The sequence below is a fragment of the Vipera berus genome (genome assembly GCF_964194415.1).
Source record: "Vipera berus genome assembly, chromosome: 2".
NCBI classification, from domain to species: Eukaryota; Metazoa; Chordata; class Lepidosauria; order Squamata; family Viperidae; genus Vipera; species Vipera berus.
In genome coordinates, this window is record NC_138203.1 from 173,993,572 (window position 1) to 174,012,038 (window position 18,467).

General features: G+C 37.0%; 1 protein-coding gene across 2 annotated transcripts; it reads left to right on the plus strand.

Annotated features, from left to right (window-relative positions):
• The first annotated feature begins 141 nt into the window (after nucleotides 1-141).
• On the plus strand, nucleotides 142-18,463 carry HEXD (hexosaminidase D). Of its 2 annotated transcripts, XM_081318010.1 has the most exons (14): nucleotides 142-167; nucleotides 3,587-3,653; nucleotides 4,343-4,472; nucleotides 5,755-5,864; nucleotides 6,601-6,688; nucleotides 6,877-7,041; nucleotides 8,479-8,662; nucleotides 9,980-10,051; nucleotides 11,214-11,409; nucleotides 11,902-11,984; nucleotides 12,860-12,938; nucleotides 14,362-14,463; nucleotides 14,739-14,828; nucleotides 18,235-18,463. In XM_081318010.1, the coding sequence occupies exons 2-14, from the start codon at nucleotides 3,616-3,618 to the stop codon at nucleotides 18,401-18,403; spliced, it is 1,506 nt and encodes a 501-aa protein (XP_081174136.1). In that variant the 5' UTR covers nucleotides 142-167; nucleotides 3,587-3,615; the 3' UTR covers nucleotides 18,404-18,463. The 2 variants fall into 2 exon arrangements, 1 of the variants encoding a protein (XP_081174136.1); XR_014025168.1 differs by lacking the exons at nucleotides 142-167; nucleotides 18,235-18,463 and adding an exon at nucleotides 15,107-15,338 and having other exon boundaries at nucleotides 3,546-4,472; nucleotides 14,739-14,918.
• Nucleotides 18,464-18,467: the final 4 nt, after the last annotated feature.

Genomic DNA, 18,467 nt, shown 5'->3' on the forward strand with positions numbered 1-18,467 from the left:
ATCCCAGAGAACGCGAGCAGTAAGGCATGATCAATCCAGCCTAGAGCAGCCGATTACTAGCTCCCGCAGGCGGAAAGGTGAGCAGTTAGTTGTTGCTGGAGTGGTGGGTGCGCTGCTATAAAGGTTACGGGGAAGCAGGTGTAGAGCTTAAAAGGAGAGGTCGCAGGGTAAGGGGCGGGGCTTGAGTCATGAGCAATATATCTAAGAGGTTGCATTTAATCTGGTTATTTTTCCTGTGCTTTCTGCTGCCTGTCTGTAAGGAGATGGGACCCTGCGAAGGGGTGAATTCAGGACGCTAGTTTGCTCTTGGAGAGGGGCGTGGAGGTTTTGCTAGTCCGAGTTGCGGCTATCCCAGAATTGAAGGTCACCTGCTATTCTGTAAAATTCATACATATACCCAGTGCTTTTTTTGTAAAAGAAAAAGGTGCTGGAACTCACACATGTCATATAACCTGCCTTGCCTACCCTACAAGGTTCCATCCAAAAAAAGGTGCCGGAACTCCGTTCTGAGCGTTCTATGAGAAAAAAAGCCCTGCATATACCCCTTTCTCGCTGTTACCTTAACACGGGTAACGTGTGAAATCCTTGAGGACAAAGTTATTATACCCATTTGTGATCTGCTTTTTAATTTTAAAGATCCTTAAGTTCTTGTAGGAAGTCTTCGGAATGTGGTTATTCTCTTAGTTCTTGTGAGTGCTGTTTGATGTGCAGATTGTTCTGATGTTTAGGCTCTTTTTTAAAATTGTGTTTTCTTTTTATTTTAAAGGTAAGTTGCCCAGAGTCATTCTAGCATGGGGTAGCTTCTAAATCTAACAAATAAATGAAAATACATTCTATTTTTTAAAAATATATTTTATTGATTTTATAATATAAACATTTTGATATTTGGTAAACTGCGTGTTGTCTGGGTTTATATTTACAAAGTAATCATTAATGGTTAATTTCTATATTACAAAATCCACATTATAACTTTCTCTTCTTCCAATAATATTCTCTTTGCAACCTAAATTAATACAATTCTTATTAATTTGATAGGTAACAAATATAAAGATTTTTCTAAAATTTCTATCAATAATCTCATCAATATCATGCTTCTTTTCTATCTGGTGATCTTGGTTGCCTCATCACAAATCCTGTTTACAATTCGTATTTAAATTTATTTTCCCTACAATGTTCAAAACATTTCTACTAGTTAAAATTTTCCCAGAATTAATTACCTTAAAGTATGTAAATCTATTTTCATATCTTAAAAAATAAGTAAGAAAAAGACACAAAAGAAAGACATAGAAAAAGAAAAGACTTGAGAGAAAAAAAGAAAAAAGAAAAAAAGAAGAAAAAAGAAAATAATATATTACTTAAAATACATATCCCTCTTGAATTAGTATACACTTATTTCCAAATTCTTTCTGTTCTTTTTACCCATAATTAAACCTATGTTTAATCTTTAAATGTTCCATTTAATAAATCTTTTAACTCTATTCAAAACATTTTCCCCATTTTTAGTTATCCATTGGAATTTTCTTAAAATCAATTACATTTAAATATCTAAAACATTTCCTTTATGTTAATCATCCCACACATTTTTATAGTTCTCATATTGAAAAACAAAAGAAAAAAAGATACTGTCTTAGAGAGTTCATCCCTCTTAAACTAAAATCTTTCAATTTCTTCAACCATATTCAAACAAGTGTTTAATTTTTAAATATTCCCTCTGATCTACCCCATCATCTAATTTCTCAATTCTCACTTTAGCAGGTGTACCCAGAAAAGGATTTGTTAAATAGGATTTTCCCAAAAAATGTCCCAATAATTTGCCATGTACTGCATATTTTATAACTGCAGGATCTCCAGTTGCATCCTTGGAATCTCTAGATAGGGCTGAGAGAATAGCAAGCTGCTTCAGTTAACATGGTACCTTCCAGATATGTTGAGCTACAGCGTTTTATCCATGACCAGGTTCTTGACTGGTTCTCAGAAGATTAAGGATCATATCTAGTTAGTGCTTGAATTGGGGACCATAAAGAAATATTAGGCTTGGGAATTTGAAAACTTCCCAGAAAAACTTCATAGCAAACATGTTCAATAATGCTACCAAAAAAATTATATGGATATGTCTGTGAAGTCACCAGGATTTTAACTCAAAAGAGACACTGGGTTGACCTGCTGAGCTATCAGTGTTCTGAATTTGGCATAAAGCAGTTTCCTGCATCAAATATGAAATATCCTCCTTTATTGACTGCAGTGTATTGTAAAATGTCGTAAAACTTTTAGATTTGGCAATATGTCAGATTTAAAAATATTAGTGTAACTGTTTCCCTAATACCTATTTTCTGATAAATTATTATAAAATGGCTCAGTAACATTTAAACTTTCACAGAATGCTAATAAAATTATGAGACAACAACCTTTACTTGGAGAGAGGACACTCTGATGTGACTTTTTCAAAGAAACATGCATACAGCAATTTCAGTTGTAATGGAAAATTTATGTCATCCTATACTGATCTGAGATGGGGAAGAAATGGAGGTAGTGACAGATTTTATTTTCCTGGCCTCCAAGATCACCGCAGACAGGGACTGCAGCCAAGAAATTAAAAGACGTTTGCTCTTGGGGAGGAAAGCCAAGGCAAATCTAGACAGCAGACTAAAAAGCAGAGACATCACCCTGCCAACAAAAGTGCGTATGGTCTTCCCAGTTGCAATGTATGGCTGTGAAAGTTAAACCATAAGAAAGGCTGAGCGCCAAAGAATTGAGGCCTTTGAACTATGGTGCTGGAGAAGACTCCTGCGAGTCCCTTGGACTGCAGGGTGTTCAAACTGGTCAGTCCTAAAGGAGATCAACCCTGACTGCTCTTTAGAAGGCCAGATCCTAAAGTTGAAACTCAAATACTTTGGCCACCTAATGAGGATTCACTGGAGAAGAGCCTAATGCTGGGAAAGGTTGAGGGCAAGAGAAGAATGGGAAGACAGAGAATGAGGTGGCTGGATGGAGTCACTGAAGCAGTAGGCATGAGCCTAAATGGACTCCAGAAGATGGTAGAGGACAGGAAGGCCTGGAGGAACGTTGTCCATGGGATCGCGATGGGTCGGACATGACTTCGCAACTAACAACAACATACTGATCTAAGTGACAAATTTGCTCTTTGAAATGAATGAGGCTTATGGATTGAAGATGAGAAGGAAATGGGAATACAGGTAGTTCTCAACTTATGATTTCAATTGAACCCAAAATTTCTGTCGTTAAGCGAGACATCTGTTAAGTGTGTTTTCCCCCTTTTTATGACTTTTTTTGACAGTGATTAGGTGAATCACTGCAGTTGTTCAGTTAGTAGCACAATTGTTAAATGAATCTGCCTTCCCCAGGACACTGCAATCATCTTAAATATGAATCAGTTGCCAAGTGTCTGAAGGTTGATCATGTGACCATGGAAATGCTGCAATGGTCACAAGTGGGAAAAAGGTTCATAAATCACTTTTTAAAGTGCCGTTGAAGCTTTGAGGTCACTAAATTAACTGTTGTAAGTTGAGGACTACCTGTAAATGGGAAAGGTTAGGCATACAACAGGAGGTTGAACTATTTCTTTCAGAAAGGACAGGTTCAAAACATCAGTTTCTTATGGGAACAAGAATCATCCTCGGAGTGAAGAGCTTTAGGTAACTAAATGGTCTCTTAATTATGAGGAAGGTAGGATAATCATTAAGGTAACACTCTCTGGTAACTGTCAGGCTTATCCCAAACCATTACAGAAACAAGAATGCTTGCAGGCAGAGATTCGGGGGGCATAAGATATTACAGGGTTTTAAAAAAATAAAAAGCTAGTGATTGTCAACAATAAGACTCAAGCTATGTATATTGAAGTTTCAATTTGAATTTCTTTCTCTAACCCATACATTGTAACAGACCGAAAGCTACATTGTAACAGCACTTATTCACTGGTTGAAACTTACGCACTATTACTGGACTATTAATGGACCAGTCTGATTTGGATCCTTAGTTTCTGACTTTGCACACACTAGTGCTCAGTTGCGACTAGGACGGGCTGATCCAGTCACTGTCAGTTTAAATCTTCCTCATAGGCTGTTGTAAGGGTTAAATGATTGAAAGCATAAAAATGAGACTGTATCTGGTGTTAAGAAGCATGCTTCCACTGATTTAATAGGATGATCACCTATGGTATTTGCTTTGTAAAAGCCATGAAGAAAATATGAGTGTTGCTTGTTTTGACATCGTGCCCTCCTATAAGTATAAAGACTCACAAAATGTTGTTTTGTGGCAACTTTTTATTATCCTATTTAATGATGGGGCAAATGAGGCAAGCGGTAACACTACTGCTCTTTTCCAGTATATCATTTGGTTTACTGCCGACAGCAAAGACAGAAGAAAATATAATGATGGTTTCGTCTCCATTTGAATTGCACCTGGTGCATCTGGATCTCAAGGGGGCTCCACCCAAAATCTCATACCTGGCAGAGGTAACAGTCTTTATGTGTATGATCAAGGAACTGATTTCTAGCTCCACCCAGCTCAAAAAAGTAGTCTTCAATCTATATATTCTATAACTGCTGAGAAGATTTCAGTGGGAACGTGGTGGGAGATAAATGTAATCAGTCAGTCAATTACAATAGCGTTCCTAGATCTATTTTGTATGGAATAGCTGCAGTGTTACTACACTTCAGTTAAGTTTGCACTTAAAAAGAACAGAGACCTGGAAAATAATACTTTAAAAATAATAGCTTCTAAATCAGCAACAACTGGCTTTGAAATGTGACATTAGGAAGAACTCAAGAGTTGTGCTGGATTATGCTAGTCATCTTTCTAGTATCACACTAAACAAGTAAATGTCTCTGGTAGCATAGGAGTATTTCCCACCCGTTTTTCCCAGCAACTTATTTCTCGAAAGCTGGTAGCAGTTATAATCGTAATGGGGCCTGCCTGTCAGGTTGTAACTGATGACGGTTGTAATTTGAGTCAACCATGTAACTAACCAGATTTTTACAACCATTTCCGCTGCTGTCATTAAGCGAATGCTGCAGTTATTAAGTGAATCAATAGTTTGCTATGGACGTAGTTTTGCCAAAAACCCGAAGTAAATGCCAGTTTTCAGCAAAAAATGTTACAATGTCATAAAATGTTATAAAACAGTGTCGTGTGACTACAGGACACTGCTGAGCTCTTGAAGTCCAGTGAGGTAACCATCAAAACTTTGAATCCGGGTCATAAGTAATTTCCAGAGAGATCTGTCATAACGTTGAGCAGTCGCTAAGCAACTGGTGATAAGTCCACGACTACCTGTACTATGAAACCATCATGACTATTAGCCATTATCTTGAATGAATTCATCTAATTCCTCCCATGTTGGGGACCATGTTTTCCAACCATCATCTTTCCATTGCAAGGTTATATACGTGCTGTGTATTGTTCCTATTAGTTGTCCTGAATCTCCCACATTCACTTGAAATGTATGAACATGGATTCTAGCACTTTGAAAGAAAAAAGCTGCTTCTTCCCCATTTTTGTACTGTATGCATAATGTTTATAGTTTCTCTATAAGAAAGGAGAATGCCAAGGAAGTGTCCACTCTATGCTTGCTTTATTTTTTTAAATGGGGCAAAAAAGAGCTAAAACATGTTATCTCACAAGATCTAGTGATCAATATACCTGGGAGGCATTTTCTAAGGTCATTGTTACCTTATAAAAGTAAATGTAGCAATTCATCACTGACTAGAAATTTGAGATGTTTTATGCAACCAACAGATCTTCCCATTGCTCCATGTCCTGGGTGCAAATGGTATTCTCCTTGAATATGAGGATATGTACCCTTATGATGGAGAACTGACGCCACTCCGAGCAAATGATGCATACAGGTATGTTAGCCAGGATCTTAGATGACATAGTCTCTGGTTCTCTTGTCTCACTGAAATCCCAGGTTTTATAGAGCTGTACCAAGCAAAGGGGACGCGGTGGCTCAGTGGGTTAGGGCGCTGAGCTTGTCGATCAGATGGTCAGCAGTTTGGCGGGTCGAATCCCGAGTGCCGCATAACAGAGTGAGCACCTGTTACTCGTCCCAGCTTCTGCCAACCCAGCAGTTCGAAAGCACGTAAAAATGCAAGTAGAAAAATAGGGACCACTACGATGGGAAGGTGTTCCGTGCGCTTTTGGCGTCTAGTCATGCCGGCCACATGACCACGGAGACGTCCTCGGACAAGCGCTGGCTCTTCGGCTTTGAAACGGAGATGAGCACCGGCCCCTAGAGTTGGAAATGACTAGCACGCATGTGCGGGGGAACCTTTACCTTTACCTTACCAAGCAATTGGAACTGATGTAAATTTACTACTGAGAGGCAAACTTTATTTTTTTAATATTCCTCAAAACCAATCCCATTCAGTGCTTATTTATTCTGTTTGCTCTGTACTTGGTAGTAGTTCAGAATCTAGAGTATCTAATATTTAGAAACTTTAAATTTGCTGCAGGTATGGACACGTAAAGTTGATACAATCTGTCCACTATGCAAAGCAAACACGTCCATGCAAGATGGAATTCTAAACAAAAAAAACTGGTATTAAATGTATAATTTATTAATGAAGGTCTCTCTTTTTCTAGTCCCTCTGAGGTTAAAGAGATTTTAAAGCTGGCAAAGTCGCATGACTTAGAGGTTATCCCCTTAATACAGACATTTGGACATATGGAGGTAAGTGCCAGCTCCTAGATAGGGACATTTCACCAGTTTGAGCAATTTTTGTACTGTAATTCTGAGTTGCTTTATTGATAGCTTTACTTATACAGACTTGCATTTGAAGTTACGCAGTTTTCTGGATTACTGTATTATATTTGCTCTGGTTTATGGATGACCGCCTCTGGTTCTTGCTTCTCCTGCAGTTTGTTCTGAAGCACAAAGAATTCTGCCACCTCCGGGAAGTGGCAATGTTCCCCAACACACTGAACCCTCATAAAGAAGATTCCTTGAAGTTGATTAGCACAATGATAGAGCAAGTAATGGCACTACATGACGATCTCCGATGGTTTCACATTGGCTGTGATGAGGTAATGCTTGGAAACATGGGCCTGAATTTGATCAGGGGATTCAGGGCCGTTTAGCAGTGCTCATAGTCTATTGGCACATTATTATATTTTCTTGTGAGGTTTTTTTTTTTGTTAAATTTGCCACCTATCTTGCCCTGGGGTTACTTGAGACTGTTTTAATGTTTTTCTTCATGCCAACTTCCATGGGATCATTCTGATCAGCTTTTGTTATGCATAAAGAATTTACACTTTCTTATCTTTCATTTTAGCCACATGTCATTATTTTTCTGCTAATTTGATTGTACCCTGGTGTAAGAAAGATGAAGAAACCTCCTTGCAAGACAAGGAGGAAAACACAAAAAACATATATTTCAGTTAGCTGCTTTCCTGAAACAAAATATCTGTGTTTCAGTTGTTTTGATCCACACAAAACACACACACACAAAAAGGTGCAAAGTCCCTGCAGAGAGTAGATGAGGCAGCACACACCAACGTTGTTCTAGTCACCCTGTAAAATGACTACAGAATTCCACTGGGTTTTGTTTCAGTCAACACCCAGAGTAATTTCATGGTTTATTTCCACCAAACAGTGGCTGATTCAAAAGCAAAGCTTTGAACATGATGTTTTCTTTCACATTTGGAAGAAAATGTATTTTCTTATTGTGTTCACACCTGTACTTAGATTAATAATAATAATTTTGCCTAACCATCCTTGCCACTGTCCTGCAGTTGTCTGATATCATGAGATATTTTCTTACAAACAGCACAGTATAATTTAGCTTTACTACCTCATAAATATTGGAGTAGAATTAATAATGCCTGCAGGATTTTGTCAAGCTTCTCAGTGAGGGAAATCGCAGACCTCTAAGCACTTAAAAGTTGAGCCTGACTCCTCACTGTGACATAGCTAACGGTTCTCAGATGCAGTTTTGCTAAATTAGAATCTTTATTTCTGACAAGAATGAAGCCACACAGAGTGATTGATTGCCTACTGTTAGTGCAAAGTAGTACAATAATTTTATACCTGGGGTGTGTTAAAACCAGATTTCTTTTGATTTCTGCCTTGTCCGCATCAATTTTCCAGATATAGAATTTTGGGATTTGCTGGTTTTCACATTTGTTAGTCCATTTTAACGTGACCTGACTTTATTTACTAAATGATTTTATATCTTGTCTTTTGACCAAGAGCTCAAAAAGGCCTACAATGAGTGTTAGATGATTTCCAAATAACATTAGCAACATGAAAGAAGGTACTTGAAAGAAAAATAGGTATCTTGAAGTGCTTCTGCAGAAGGAAAAGCAGTAATAAATGAAATATTCCCTTCTTTTCATGGTAAAGATAATCATTCTGAATGTGAAAAGCAGTTCTGTGATTATTCGGAAAAGCCTGTTTCCAAATGACATAGCAACATGAAAGAAAAATACCATTGAACAGAAGTTTTGTTTTTATATCTTCAGGTGTATTACCTTGGTGAAGGGGAAGAATCCAAGCAATGGCTGCAGCAAGAAGAAAATACTGTTGAAAAGTTGTGCCTAGCGCACATGAAAGCAGTGGCCAGTCACGTAGTCTCAACCCATCCCACAGTGAAACCAATTGTGTGGGATGACATGCTGAGGAGAATGAGTGAAGAAACTCTGAGAGGTAGGTAATCCCAGCTGCAGCTTTGGAATATTTCTGAAAGGTCACTTTTCATCAGTCACATTTGCACGAAATAATAAGCCATTAGGCTTGCTTAATGTGAAAGTGCCTGCAGGCCAGAGCAGCCTGTCTACCAGATCTCCTATCTATATTTGTTTGGGGTCTCACATAGAAACTATCTCTTTTTCAAATTATCTGTATGAAATAGTCATAAATAAATTATGGGTAGTATCTATAGCTAAATTGAGCAGAAAGGAACATGCATCCTATATTTGGGTAAGATTAGCTGTTTGAAAACCTACAGATGGATATTTGGTAATTGCATTGCTTGAAATCAAGAGCCAGTGCACACACAAATATCAAACAAACTTTCTTGTTTGCACTCTATTGAGAATATAAGCGTTATAATCCCATAATCTCTCAAGGATCTTGAGGTAGTTTTGCAGAAGAAAGACCAATTATAACCATAAAGGAAATTTTCCCTTCTTTCTTTTCACGATGGAGATAGTTATTCTGAATGCATAATGAAGCTCTTTGACCTTTTGGAAAAGCCTTTTGCATTTTTCATAAAAAGCTACTATGTTTGTTTAGTGGCTATTTCTACCAAGTATGAACATCATAAAAAAGTAAGCATTGAACCTAATAAATTTTTAAAATATGGATAAAGCCAAATTGCTATGCTATGTGAAGTGGAGTTCTTTTGGGAACACTAAAGACACACACACACACCACACAAAGCATTTAAACCTATAATCATTATAACTGGCACCAAAAAGAATGTCTATTGTGAACAGAAAAACAGCTGAAAAATAAAAATTCCAAAACTGTATAAACGCTCCTGCTTCAAACAACAAGAAATGTAGAAACACATTAATGAAATGAATTCAAACAGATATTGTTGAATTAGAGGTAAATAATGTTGATTCAGTGCAGAACTGGGGAATTGATGTAGAATTGTATCTTCTTCACTCTTGCCCTCACAAACCATATTTGGGACTAGGGTCAAGTATATGAAGTATACCTTCACATGATTCATAATTCTCCAAAACTGGTTTAAAATTAAAATACGAAAGTTAAAAAGGAAACAGTATTGTGAGATCAATTGTACAGTTCTTGTACAATTTCATGAGTGAATGATAAAATTACTTGTTTTGCCCATTTTTATCCCTGGCTTTATTAATCCATTCCAAGAGAACTTTCTTTTCAGAATCTTAGCCACTGTTCTCTAAATTACAGAAATAGGAATTTTCATACAAACCTGAGAACAAACATCATAAAAGTTTGATCATCATAATCATTGGCATTTCTGTTTCTTTCCAGATTCTGGGTTAGCACAACTGACAGAGCTGATGATTTGGGATTATTCTCCTGATCTTGATGTGGAGAGTAAAGGTTTGAATTGGATGTTTTCACCTGGAAAAAGTGTAACTAAAATACACAGTCTTGATGATCAGAGTAAATACAGCTTCCCATCTGCATTCAGCAGATAGTATGTTACACTAGAATTGGGATTAAATTTCCATTTAGTCAGGAAGGTCACTGGATGTTGCCAGAATAAACACAGAGTATGCTTGTTTAGAAACAGTCCCTTTTTGCTCAAATTTTTAACAATAACCAGCAGTTGGCCTGATTGGGTATGGAGGCACTAAATACGAATGGCAAAACATTTTATCTGCTCTTTATTCCCATTGTGCTTCTGACTCACACAGAAACACACACACAGCATAGTTGAAAGCAGCAGAAATATTGCTACAGAAACAATCCCATTTGTTGGTGTTCCTGCCCTTTTTGCTGTTTTCCCAAAAGATTAACGGCTACTAATTATAAGCTAGCCATTTATTTGGTTGGGATAAGATATAGATCGAGTCATGATTATAGATTTTGATTAAGGTCTGACTTTCAGTCTGAATTTGCATAATGTGCCAAAGCAATAGACTGCATGACTTAGTATGCATCTGTTCTATCATCTTTAAAAAACTCACAATTACTCTCATGGGCAAGATATATAAGCAAGAAAGGAAAACTTACTGTATTTGTTGATATATGTTAAGGTAAAGAAATAATTAGCCTTTTACTTCTAATTCTTTTTTACAGTTTCATTTCAACAGGAACAATTTGTAGAATTATTTTTAAAAACATCTTGGAAAGAGAAAGTAGGCATGTTTTAATAATAAATCTATCAGTGAAAAGAAAAGAAATCTCTGAGGGAAAGCCCCACTCATTTCAAAAGTTTTAAAACAATTACCTAGGTGAGACAGTTGAAACAATACAGAGTTGGTGTTCAATAATAATTAGTACCTGGAGGTGTTTTTTTTTTAAAAAAAGAAGATAATATTAGGCAAATTCAGATCCTACATTTTAACTGAGTTTATCAGCTCTGTGAACAGAGCCTTAGAATCACTATCTCTTAATACTTCATTACTAATCTGAAGTTAGTTTGTACTTGTTGCAAATCAGCTGTAAGAAAAGGGCCTTAACATCTCAAAATTTTCATAATTTCCCCTCTTTTAATAGTTCATGCAACCCGTGTCATTGCTGTCTCTTTTTTATGCAGCCAGTCTCATTGAAAAGTACCAGAAGTGTAACTTTCCAAAATTCTGGTTTGCTAGTGCCTTTAAAGGAGCCACTGGAGTAAACCAGTGCTTGACACTCATTGGACATCATCTTAAAAACCAAGAGCAATGGCTGAAAGTGGCCAAGAGCTGTTCTGTTGATATCATAAGAGGGATCACTCTGACTGGCTGGCAAAGGTAACTACATTGTATATAGATCGGTAGATATAATAGCATCATTAGTATATTGAAAATTTGAAGAACAGTCTTAAAATTGGTTTTGGCCAATTTTTTCATATTAAATCATCATACATCATCATGAAGCCCTAGCTTTAAAAAAACAACTTTAAATTCCTGATCGTATTGGAGCTATCACTTGAGACAAAATTTCTACTTTCTCCATTAAATTTGATGATTGTCTCCAATTGAGTCTAAACCTCTTTGGCATCTTCTGTTTGTATCATTTTCACCACTATCCTTGGTTCCCAGTTTCCTAAGACCTGAGGTTTCCTTTCATATTGCATCTCCTAATAATTGCATTGCATAAAGGTGCTCAGACACACTGGAAAAGCACATTCAGATGCGTTATATGTTATTTGTGTTAGCTGAAGAGGTATGTAGTCCTAAAGTTTTTACATTCTGAGATGCTACTGCTATATTGCCTTACTAGGCCTGCTTTTTTTTCTTTAGGTATGATCACTTCTCCGTTTTGTGTGAACTTCTGCCTGTGGGAATTCCATCCTTAGCTATATGTCTCCGAGCATTAAGGAATGGTACAGTATGATTCTTTCTTGAGTCAGTTAAACCACATGCTTAATATCTATCAACTCTTTGAAGTAATCCAGACAGGAAACTCCAACCATGAGTACTCACGCTAACTTTATTGTAACATAGTAACAGAATCTTGCAAGTCTACTAGCACTTCTCCTCTCTCTGCCTTTCCAGAGAACTAGGAAGGGTCCCTTCTGAGACATTTTTTCACCCCCATTTCCTCTGTGTAGTAAGATATCTCTTACTACATAATACCAAAAATTCTACATTCCTTCGAAATACCTTTTTCTCATCTAATTTAACCCATGTTTTTAGGTTTGTAACTTATAATAGGCAGCTGTGTTCTTTCACTACATTTAGTACTTTATATGACTAATTGTTTTACCAACATGTGAGATAACAGACTGGAATTTGAGGCAGTGATAAAGGAAAATACTCTTAAATATTTGAGCCCTATCTTAGATATTCCCTGGCATCAAATTGCATCAAATAGGAAAGATTATCAGATAACGTTAAGCTTTTTACATATTTATTTAGAACTTCAGAGACAGATCTAATCTGAAGATTACAGATTCCAAATGTTAAAGTGTCTATAGGATCAACAGCTTTTCATCAACAGGAAACAGATGGGTAAGGTGTATCCAGAAAACTGATACAGTCACATGTCCAACTGAGGAACATCTGAACAGGACCTTTACTGCTATTATCACCAACCTGAAATGAGGCAGCAAGAGCATGTCTGAACACTAATGAGACATTTTTGGCATTCCTTCTTGATTTTCCATTGCCATAGTAATAAATTGCTTATAAGATAATTATCTAATTTTGTTTCCTTTCCAAATTTTATGCTTAAAAAAATTCTCTCTGGATTTTCAAGGTGGCTATTCAGAAAAACTGAAAGAAGATGTAGAAAAATTACTGGGGCTCTCCCATTTGGAAATAGACACCTTCATGAGGTAAAAGTCCCATGTTTTTCATTGTTATTGAATTATATTACAAATTAAATCTACTATAACTAATCTTCAGAATAAGGATTTGGGAGTGGAACATTTTGGAGAACCCCAAAACATTTTGTTTTGCCTTAGAATTGTGCCAAAATTCCATGATTGTGTCATTCCAGGGACAGTTCAGCTCTTTCAGGAAGAAATCCTCCAAAAGCAGAAGTGGTTTGACATATCACAACTCATAAAACTGTTGAACCTCACCCAAAATGGCATGGTTTGAGGGGAAGATGTGAAACATTCCATCCTTAGTTTTGCACATCTTTTCTCCTAGATTAGAAGCAAGCAAAGCTGCATAATACATTTTTTAAATTACGTGGAAAGGATTTTCAAGGATAATAGCATCTTGAAGAGATACAGAGGCCATTGAAAAAAGAGGTATAGGACCACAAGTTGACATCCTTGTCTTAAATATTTAGCAATCCAATCAAGTTTAATTAAATAACAGGTAGTCTTTGGGTTATGTCCATTTGTTCAGTAACCATTCAAAGATATAAGGGTGCCTAACAAATGGTACTGACCATGGGTTGTTGTAATTTTGTCCATCACAGCATCCCCATGGTCATTTGATTGTGATCCAGGTACTCAGCAACTGGCTCGGATATCCAACCATTGCTGCGTCCATGGTTATGTGATAACAATTTGTGACCTTTTCTGCTGGCTTCCTATTTCAATGAGGAAGCAAGCAGGAAGTCACAGTCACAAGGTCCTCACTTAACTGGGACTGCCAGAATTGCTAAGCAATGCATTTCACATGATGTCATGCTTTATGACCATGTTGCTTAGCAATAGCAATTCTGGTTCTGACCCCAATTGTTTGTAACCAGAGGATTATCTGTATAGCTATTGGCTGTTACACAAAAATATGTCTTCCATTTCTGAACATTTGATAGAATCTGTTCATTGTCATTGGATAGAAAACTGCCATCCATTTCTGCTTTAACAACTTATCTAATATTCATTCTTTCACTAATGACATCTTATTAGCAGACATCAGTAAATATGGGAAGGACATCTGAACCAGGTGAGGTTTTTGCTACTGAAGTTCTTAATTGTGAGGAAGTTAACAACTATATACTGTATGTTTTCCTTCTACAAAGATTGATCCTTCTATTTATTATAGAAGACCAAGGTTCATTCTCTTCCCTCATTTAATGGATACTTGAATAGGGCTCAGGCATCATGCAAAAACTCCTAAATGTATTATCGGGAAGCTCATTCTTTCCCAATATTTTATTAATATATTTTTAAAATTCCCTTTTAAAAAGGCTACCCAGGGTGATTCACAATCAAATAAACAATATAATATCTAGTCACTTAAAATGTTTTATTCTAGCAGTTTATTATGAAGGCTGATGCAGATTTTCTTTTTGAACAGTGACATCACAGGGACTTTCCCAGGAAATGAAATTCTCTCGCTTGTGACTCAAATTGCATTCTACCTCAAACCCTCAATAGACGAACTTTTGGAAAATAACAGGTGAGAAATCACCCCTCCCCCCCAAAAAAGTTGACTCTTATATATTCTTACATATTATCGAATTTGTACCTGCATAAAATATAGTATCATTTTGTAATGTACTAAATTACTCAATAAATATTACATCATGGTTACGTGGCATTTAAAGAGTATCAACATTGTATTAAATGGTCCTAAATAAATGTCTTCTAAATTTTAAATAGCATGATTGGACTTATGTGATGTCTCTCAAGTCATTGTTTTTTTTGTTCATTCATATCAGTCTGAATTTTTAGATATGTTACAGGCTGGTTTAGTCCCTATCACAGAAAAAGAAAGAAGATCCATCCCATAATGATTCATCACTTTCAGCCAGACGCCATAAGGTAATTCAAGATCTGTGATCTCCTATAAAGTCTGCATTTTTTAAAACTAGTTTGGGACTGACAGATGGCTATAGGTTGTTTTTTTTGGTTGTTTTTTTTAATTCCATTTATATCCCGCCCTTCTCCGAAGACTCAGGGCGGCTTACAAGCTTAGCAGTAGCCTTCATTCTATGTATATGCCTGCTTATTAGGGCTTTCACACACACCCCCAAGCGGCATTATTACAAAGTCAGCTTAATTGCCCCCAACAATCTGGGTCCTCATTTTACCTACCTCAGAAACCCATCAATATAGCCAGTCCCATGTTGGGACTTAAGTGATGTTCTTTATGGATTCAGTCCAGATTCAATCAGGTTTAGAGCCAGTTAATGGGACTTATATTATTAGTCATAACAAATATCTCATTGCACTTTCAGTGCATCAGCTCAGATATAGTTATATGTTATTGTAAATTTTGGTCAGCTGGCATAGTCCAAAACTTAATCAAATTCAGAAATAGCAAAATATTTTACTTATTACCTTATTACAAAAATAAATTATTCATTGATTCACTCGTATGTGTGTGTATGAGTATGTATCAAATAACATTCTTAAAGGCAGGGAGATGAATAAAAACAAATATATCTATCCCCTATTTTTGAACTTCCTCAAACTACATGACTGCTGGAAATCATGAATTATTCAGGGAAATTTAAATTGCCAACTTAAAAGGCTTAAAAGAATGTTGACAAAGTGCTGGTACCTTCATGGGACTTGAAAGGTGAATTTAGCTAGGCAGAGATCTTAATATCTAGAGATACCAGGGGGGGGATTATTTGATCCCCTGCCGATTTTGTACGTTTGCCCACTGACAAAGAAATGATCAATCTATAATTTTAATGGTAGGTTTATTTTAACAGTGACGGCATAACAACAACAAAAATCCAGAAAAACGCATTTTAAAAATGTTACAAATTGATTTGCATTTTAATTAGTGAAATAAGTATTTCAATCAGCAAGATTTCTGGTGTCTTCTATACAGGTAATCAGCTGAGATTAGGCGCACTCTCTTAAAGGGAGTGCTCTAATCTCAGCTTGTTACCTGTATAAGAGACACCAGTCTACAGAAGCAACCAATCAGATTCCAAACTTTCCACCATGGCCAAGACCAAAGAGCTGTCCAAGGATGTCAGGGACAAGATTGTAGACCAACACAAGGCTGGAATGGGCTACAAGACTATCACCAAGCAGCTTTGTGAGAAGGTGACAACAGTTGGTGTGATTATTTGCAAATGGAAGAAATACAAAATAACTGTCAATCTCCCTCAGTCTGGGGCTCCATGCAAGATTTCAGCTTGTGAAGTTTCAGTGATCATGAGAACGGTGAGGAATCAGCCGAGAACTACACGGGAGGATCTTGTCAGTGATCTCAAGGCAGCTGGGACCACAGTCACCAAGAAAACAATTGGTAACACACTATGTCGTGAAGGGCTGAAATCCTGCAGCACCTACAAGGTCCTCCTGCTCAAGAAAGCACATGTACAGCCCCATCTGAAGTTTGCCAATGAACATCTGAATGATTCAGAGGAGAACTGGGTGAAAGTGTTGTGGTCAGGTGAGACCAAAATCAAGCTCTTTGGCATCAACTCAACTCGCCATGTTTGGAGGAGGAGGAATGCTGTGTATCACCCCAAGAACACCATCCCCACTGTCAAACATGGAGGTGGAAACATTATGCTTTGGGGGTGTTTTTCTGCTAAGGGGACAGGACAACTTCACCGCATCAAAGGGATGATGGACAGGGCCATGTACTGTCAAATCTTGGGTGAGAACCTCCTTCCTTCAGTCAGGGCATTGAAAATGGGCCGTGGATGGCTATTCCAGCATGGCAATGACCCAAAACACATGGCCAAGGCAACAAAGGAGAAGCAGCACAATAAGGTCCTGGAGGGGCCTAGCCAGTCTCCAGACCTTAATCCCATAGAAAATCTGTGGAGGGAATTGAAGGTTCGAGTTGTCAACGTCAGCTTTGAAAGTTTAATGACTTGAAGAGGATCTGCAAAGAGGAGTGGGACAAAATCTCTCCTGAGATGTATGCAAACCTGGTGGCCAACTACAAGAAATGTCTGACCTCTGATTGCCAACAAGGGTTTTGCCACGAAGTACTAAGTCATGTTTTGCGAAGGGGTCAAATACTTATTTCACTCATTAAAATGCAAATCAATTTATAACTTTTCTGAAATGCATTTTTCTGGATTTTTTGTTGTTATTCTATCTCTCACTGTCAAAATAAACCTATTAAAATTATAGACTGATCATTTCTTTGTCAGTGGGCAAGCGTACAAAATCAGCAGACAATCAAATATTTTTCCCCCACTGTAAGATAATTAGCAGAAGGCTGAGACTTAACTAAAAATATGGAATGAGACTGGATACTAGATGTCAGAAAATGATAAGAGAAATTGAATTGCTGGAGAAAGAAACACAGCATCTGAAGAAAGAAACAGGCTGAGGAGCAGAAACTCAGATCTTCAGAATCTTGAATACACAGGAGAGAAAATAGGATTGTACAAGAATTAGAAACATAAGCAACTTCAGAAATGGGAAACATAGTGAAATAACTGGTATTTAATCAGATTGTTGCCCCCCTCAAGGCAGTGTTATCTATATCGACTGCAGTAACACTCAACAGGCTTTTTAGAGCCAGGTAAGAGAGAAAACAAGAGATCAGCAAATCTTGCACAGTGCAGAGGAGAACAGTTGAAGAAATAGAGTTGGCAAAAAGGAAGCTGACCTGGCAGAAATGGCAAAGATTTCGGCTTATTTGAAAGATCATTCGCAAGAACGTTATATTATGGAGTGGAAAAAATGGATTGAATATATCCAGAAGAAATACGGGACTAAAAAGTTTCATTTAGCATTTGAATAAGTCTTCCTTTCTATTTTCTTTTTTTTCTCTCTATATGAAATATTAGTATTGTTTGTAGTTATCTTATATGAGTTAGAGAGTGATAGATTTAAGAATTTATTGTTGGTAGCATATGGATGTTTATGATTGTTCTTTGTTTTTATACCCTGTACTTAGCTCTGGGAAGTCGGGGGGGGGGGGGGGAAAGGGGGGGGAGGGGTAGGGAGGGATAGGTAGGGGAGGGGGAGGGGGGATTGTTAAAGATAAATGTATTTTAAAACTTTTCAATAAAAAAAAGGAAGCTTAAATAGGAATGGAACACAATGAATTGAAAAGTAATGGGAAAAGTAATGTTTTAGTTTTTAATCTTCAGAATGTTACATAATGTCCTATTTAATGCTGACTATCAACTGAAGAATGAAAACTTCTGGCAGATCATAGTCCCCTTCTTGTATCTTCTCTTCTGTGCATATTCTTTGTAGCATTTTATTCAACATATTGATCACTTTTTTCGCTTAGGCTTCTGACCAAATGGACTGTTCTAATGGAAAAGTTGCAAACAGCCATGAAAAAGATTTTCTACACCTCTGCTGTAGAAGAATGGATAGAAGAGAATGTCCAACCAAGCCTTCAAAGACTTCAAGGAACAGTAGATGATTTGAACTGTGCAGTACAGGAACTCTCTTAGCATTTTAATATATGACTTTGCTAATTGGAAACCCAACTTTCAGCTAGAATCAAGCAAATAAATA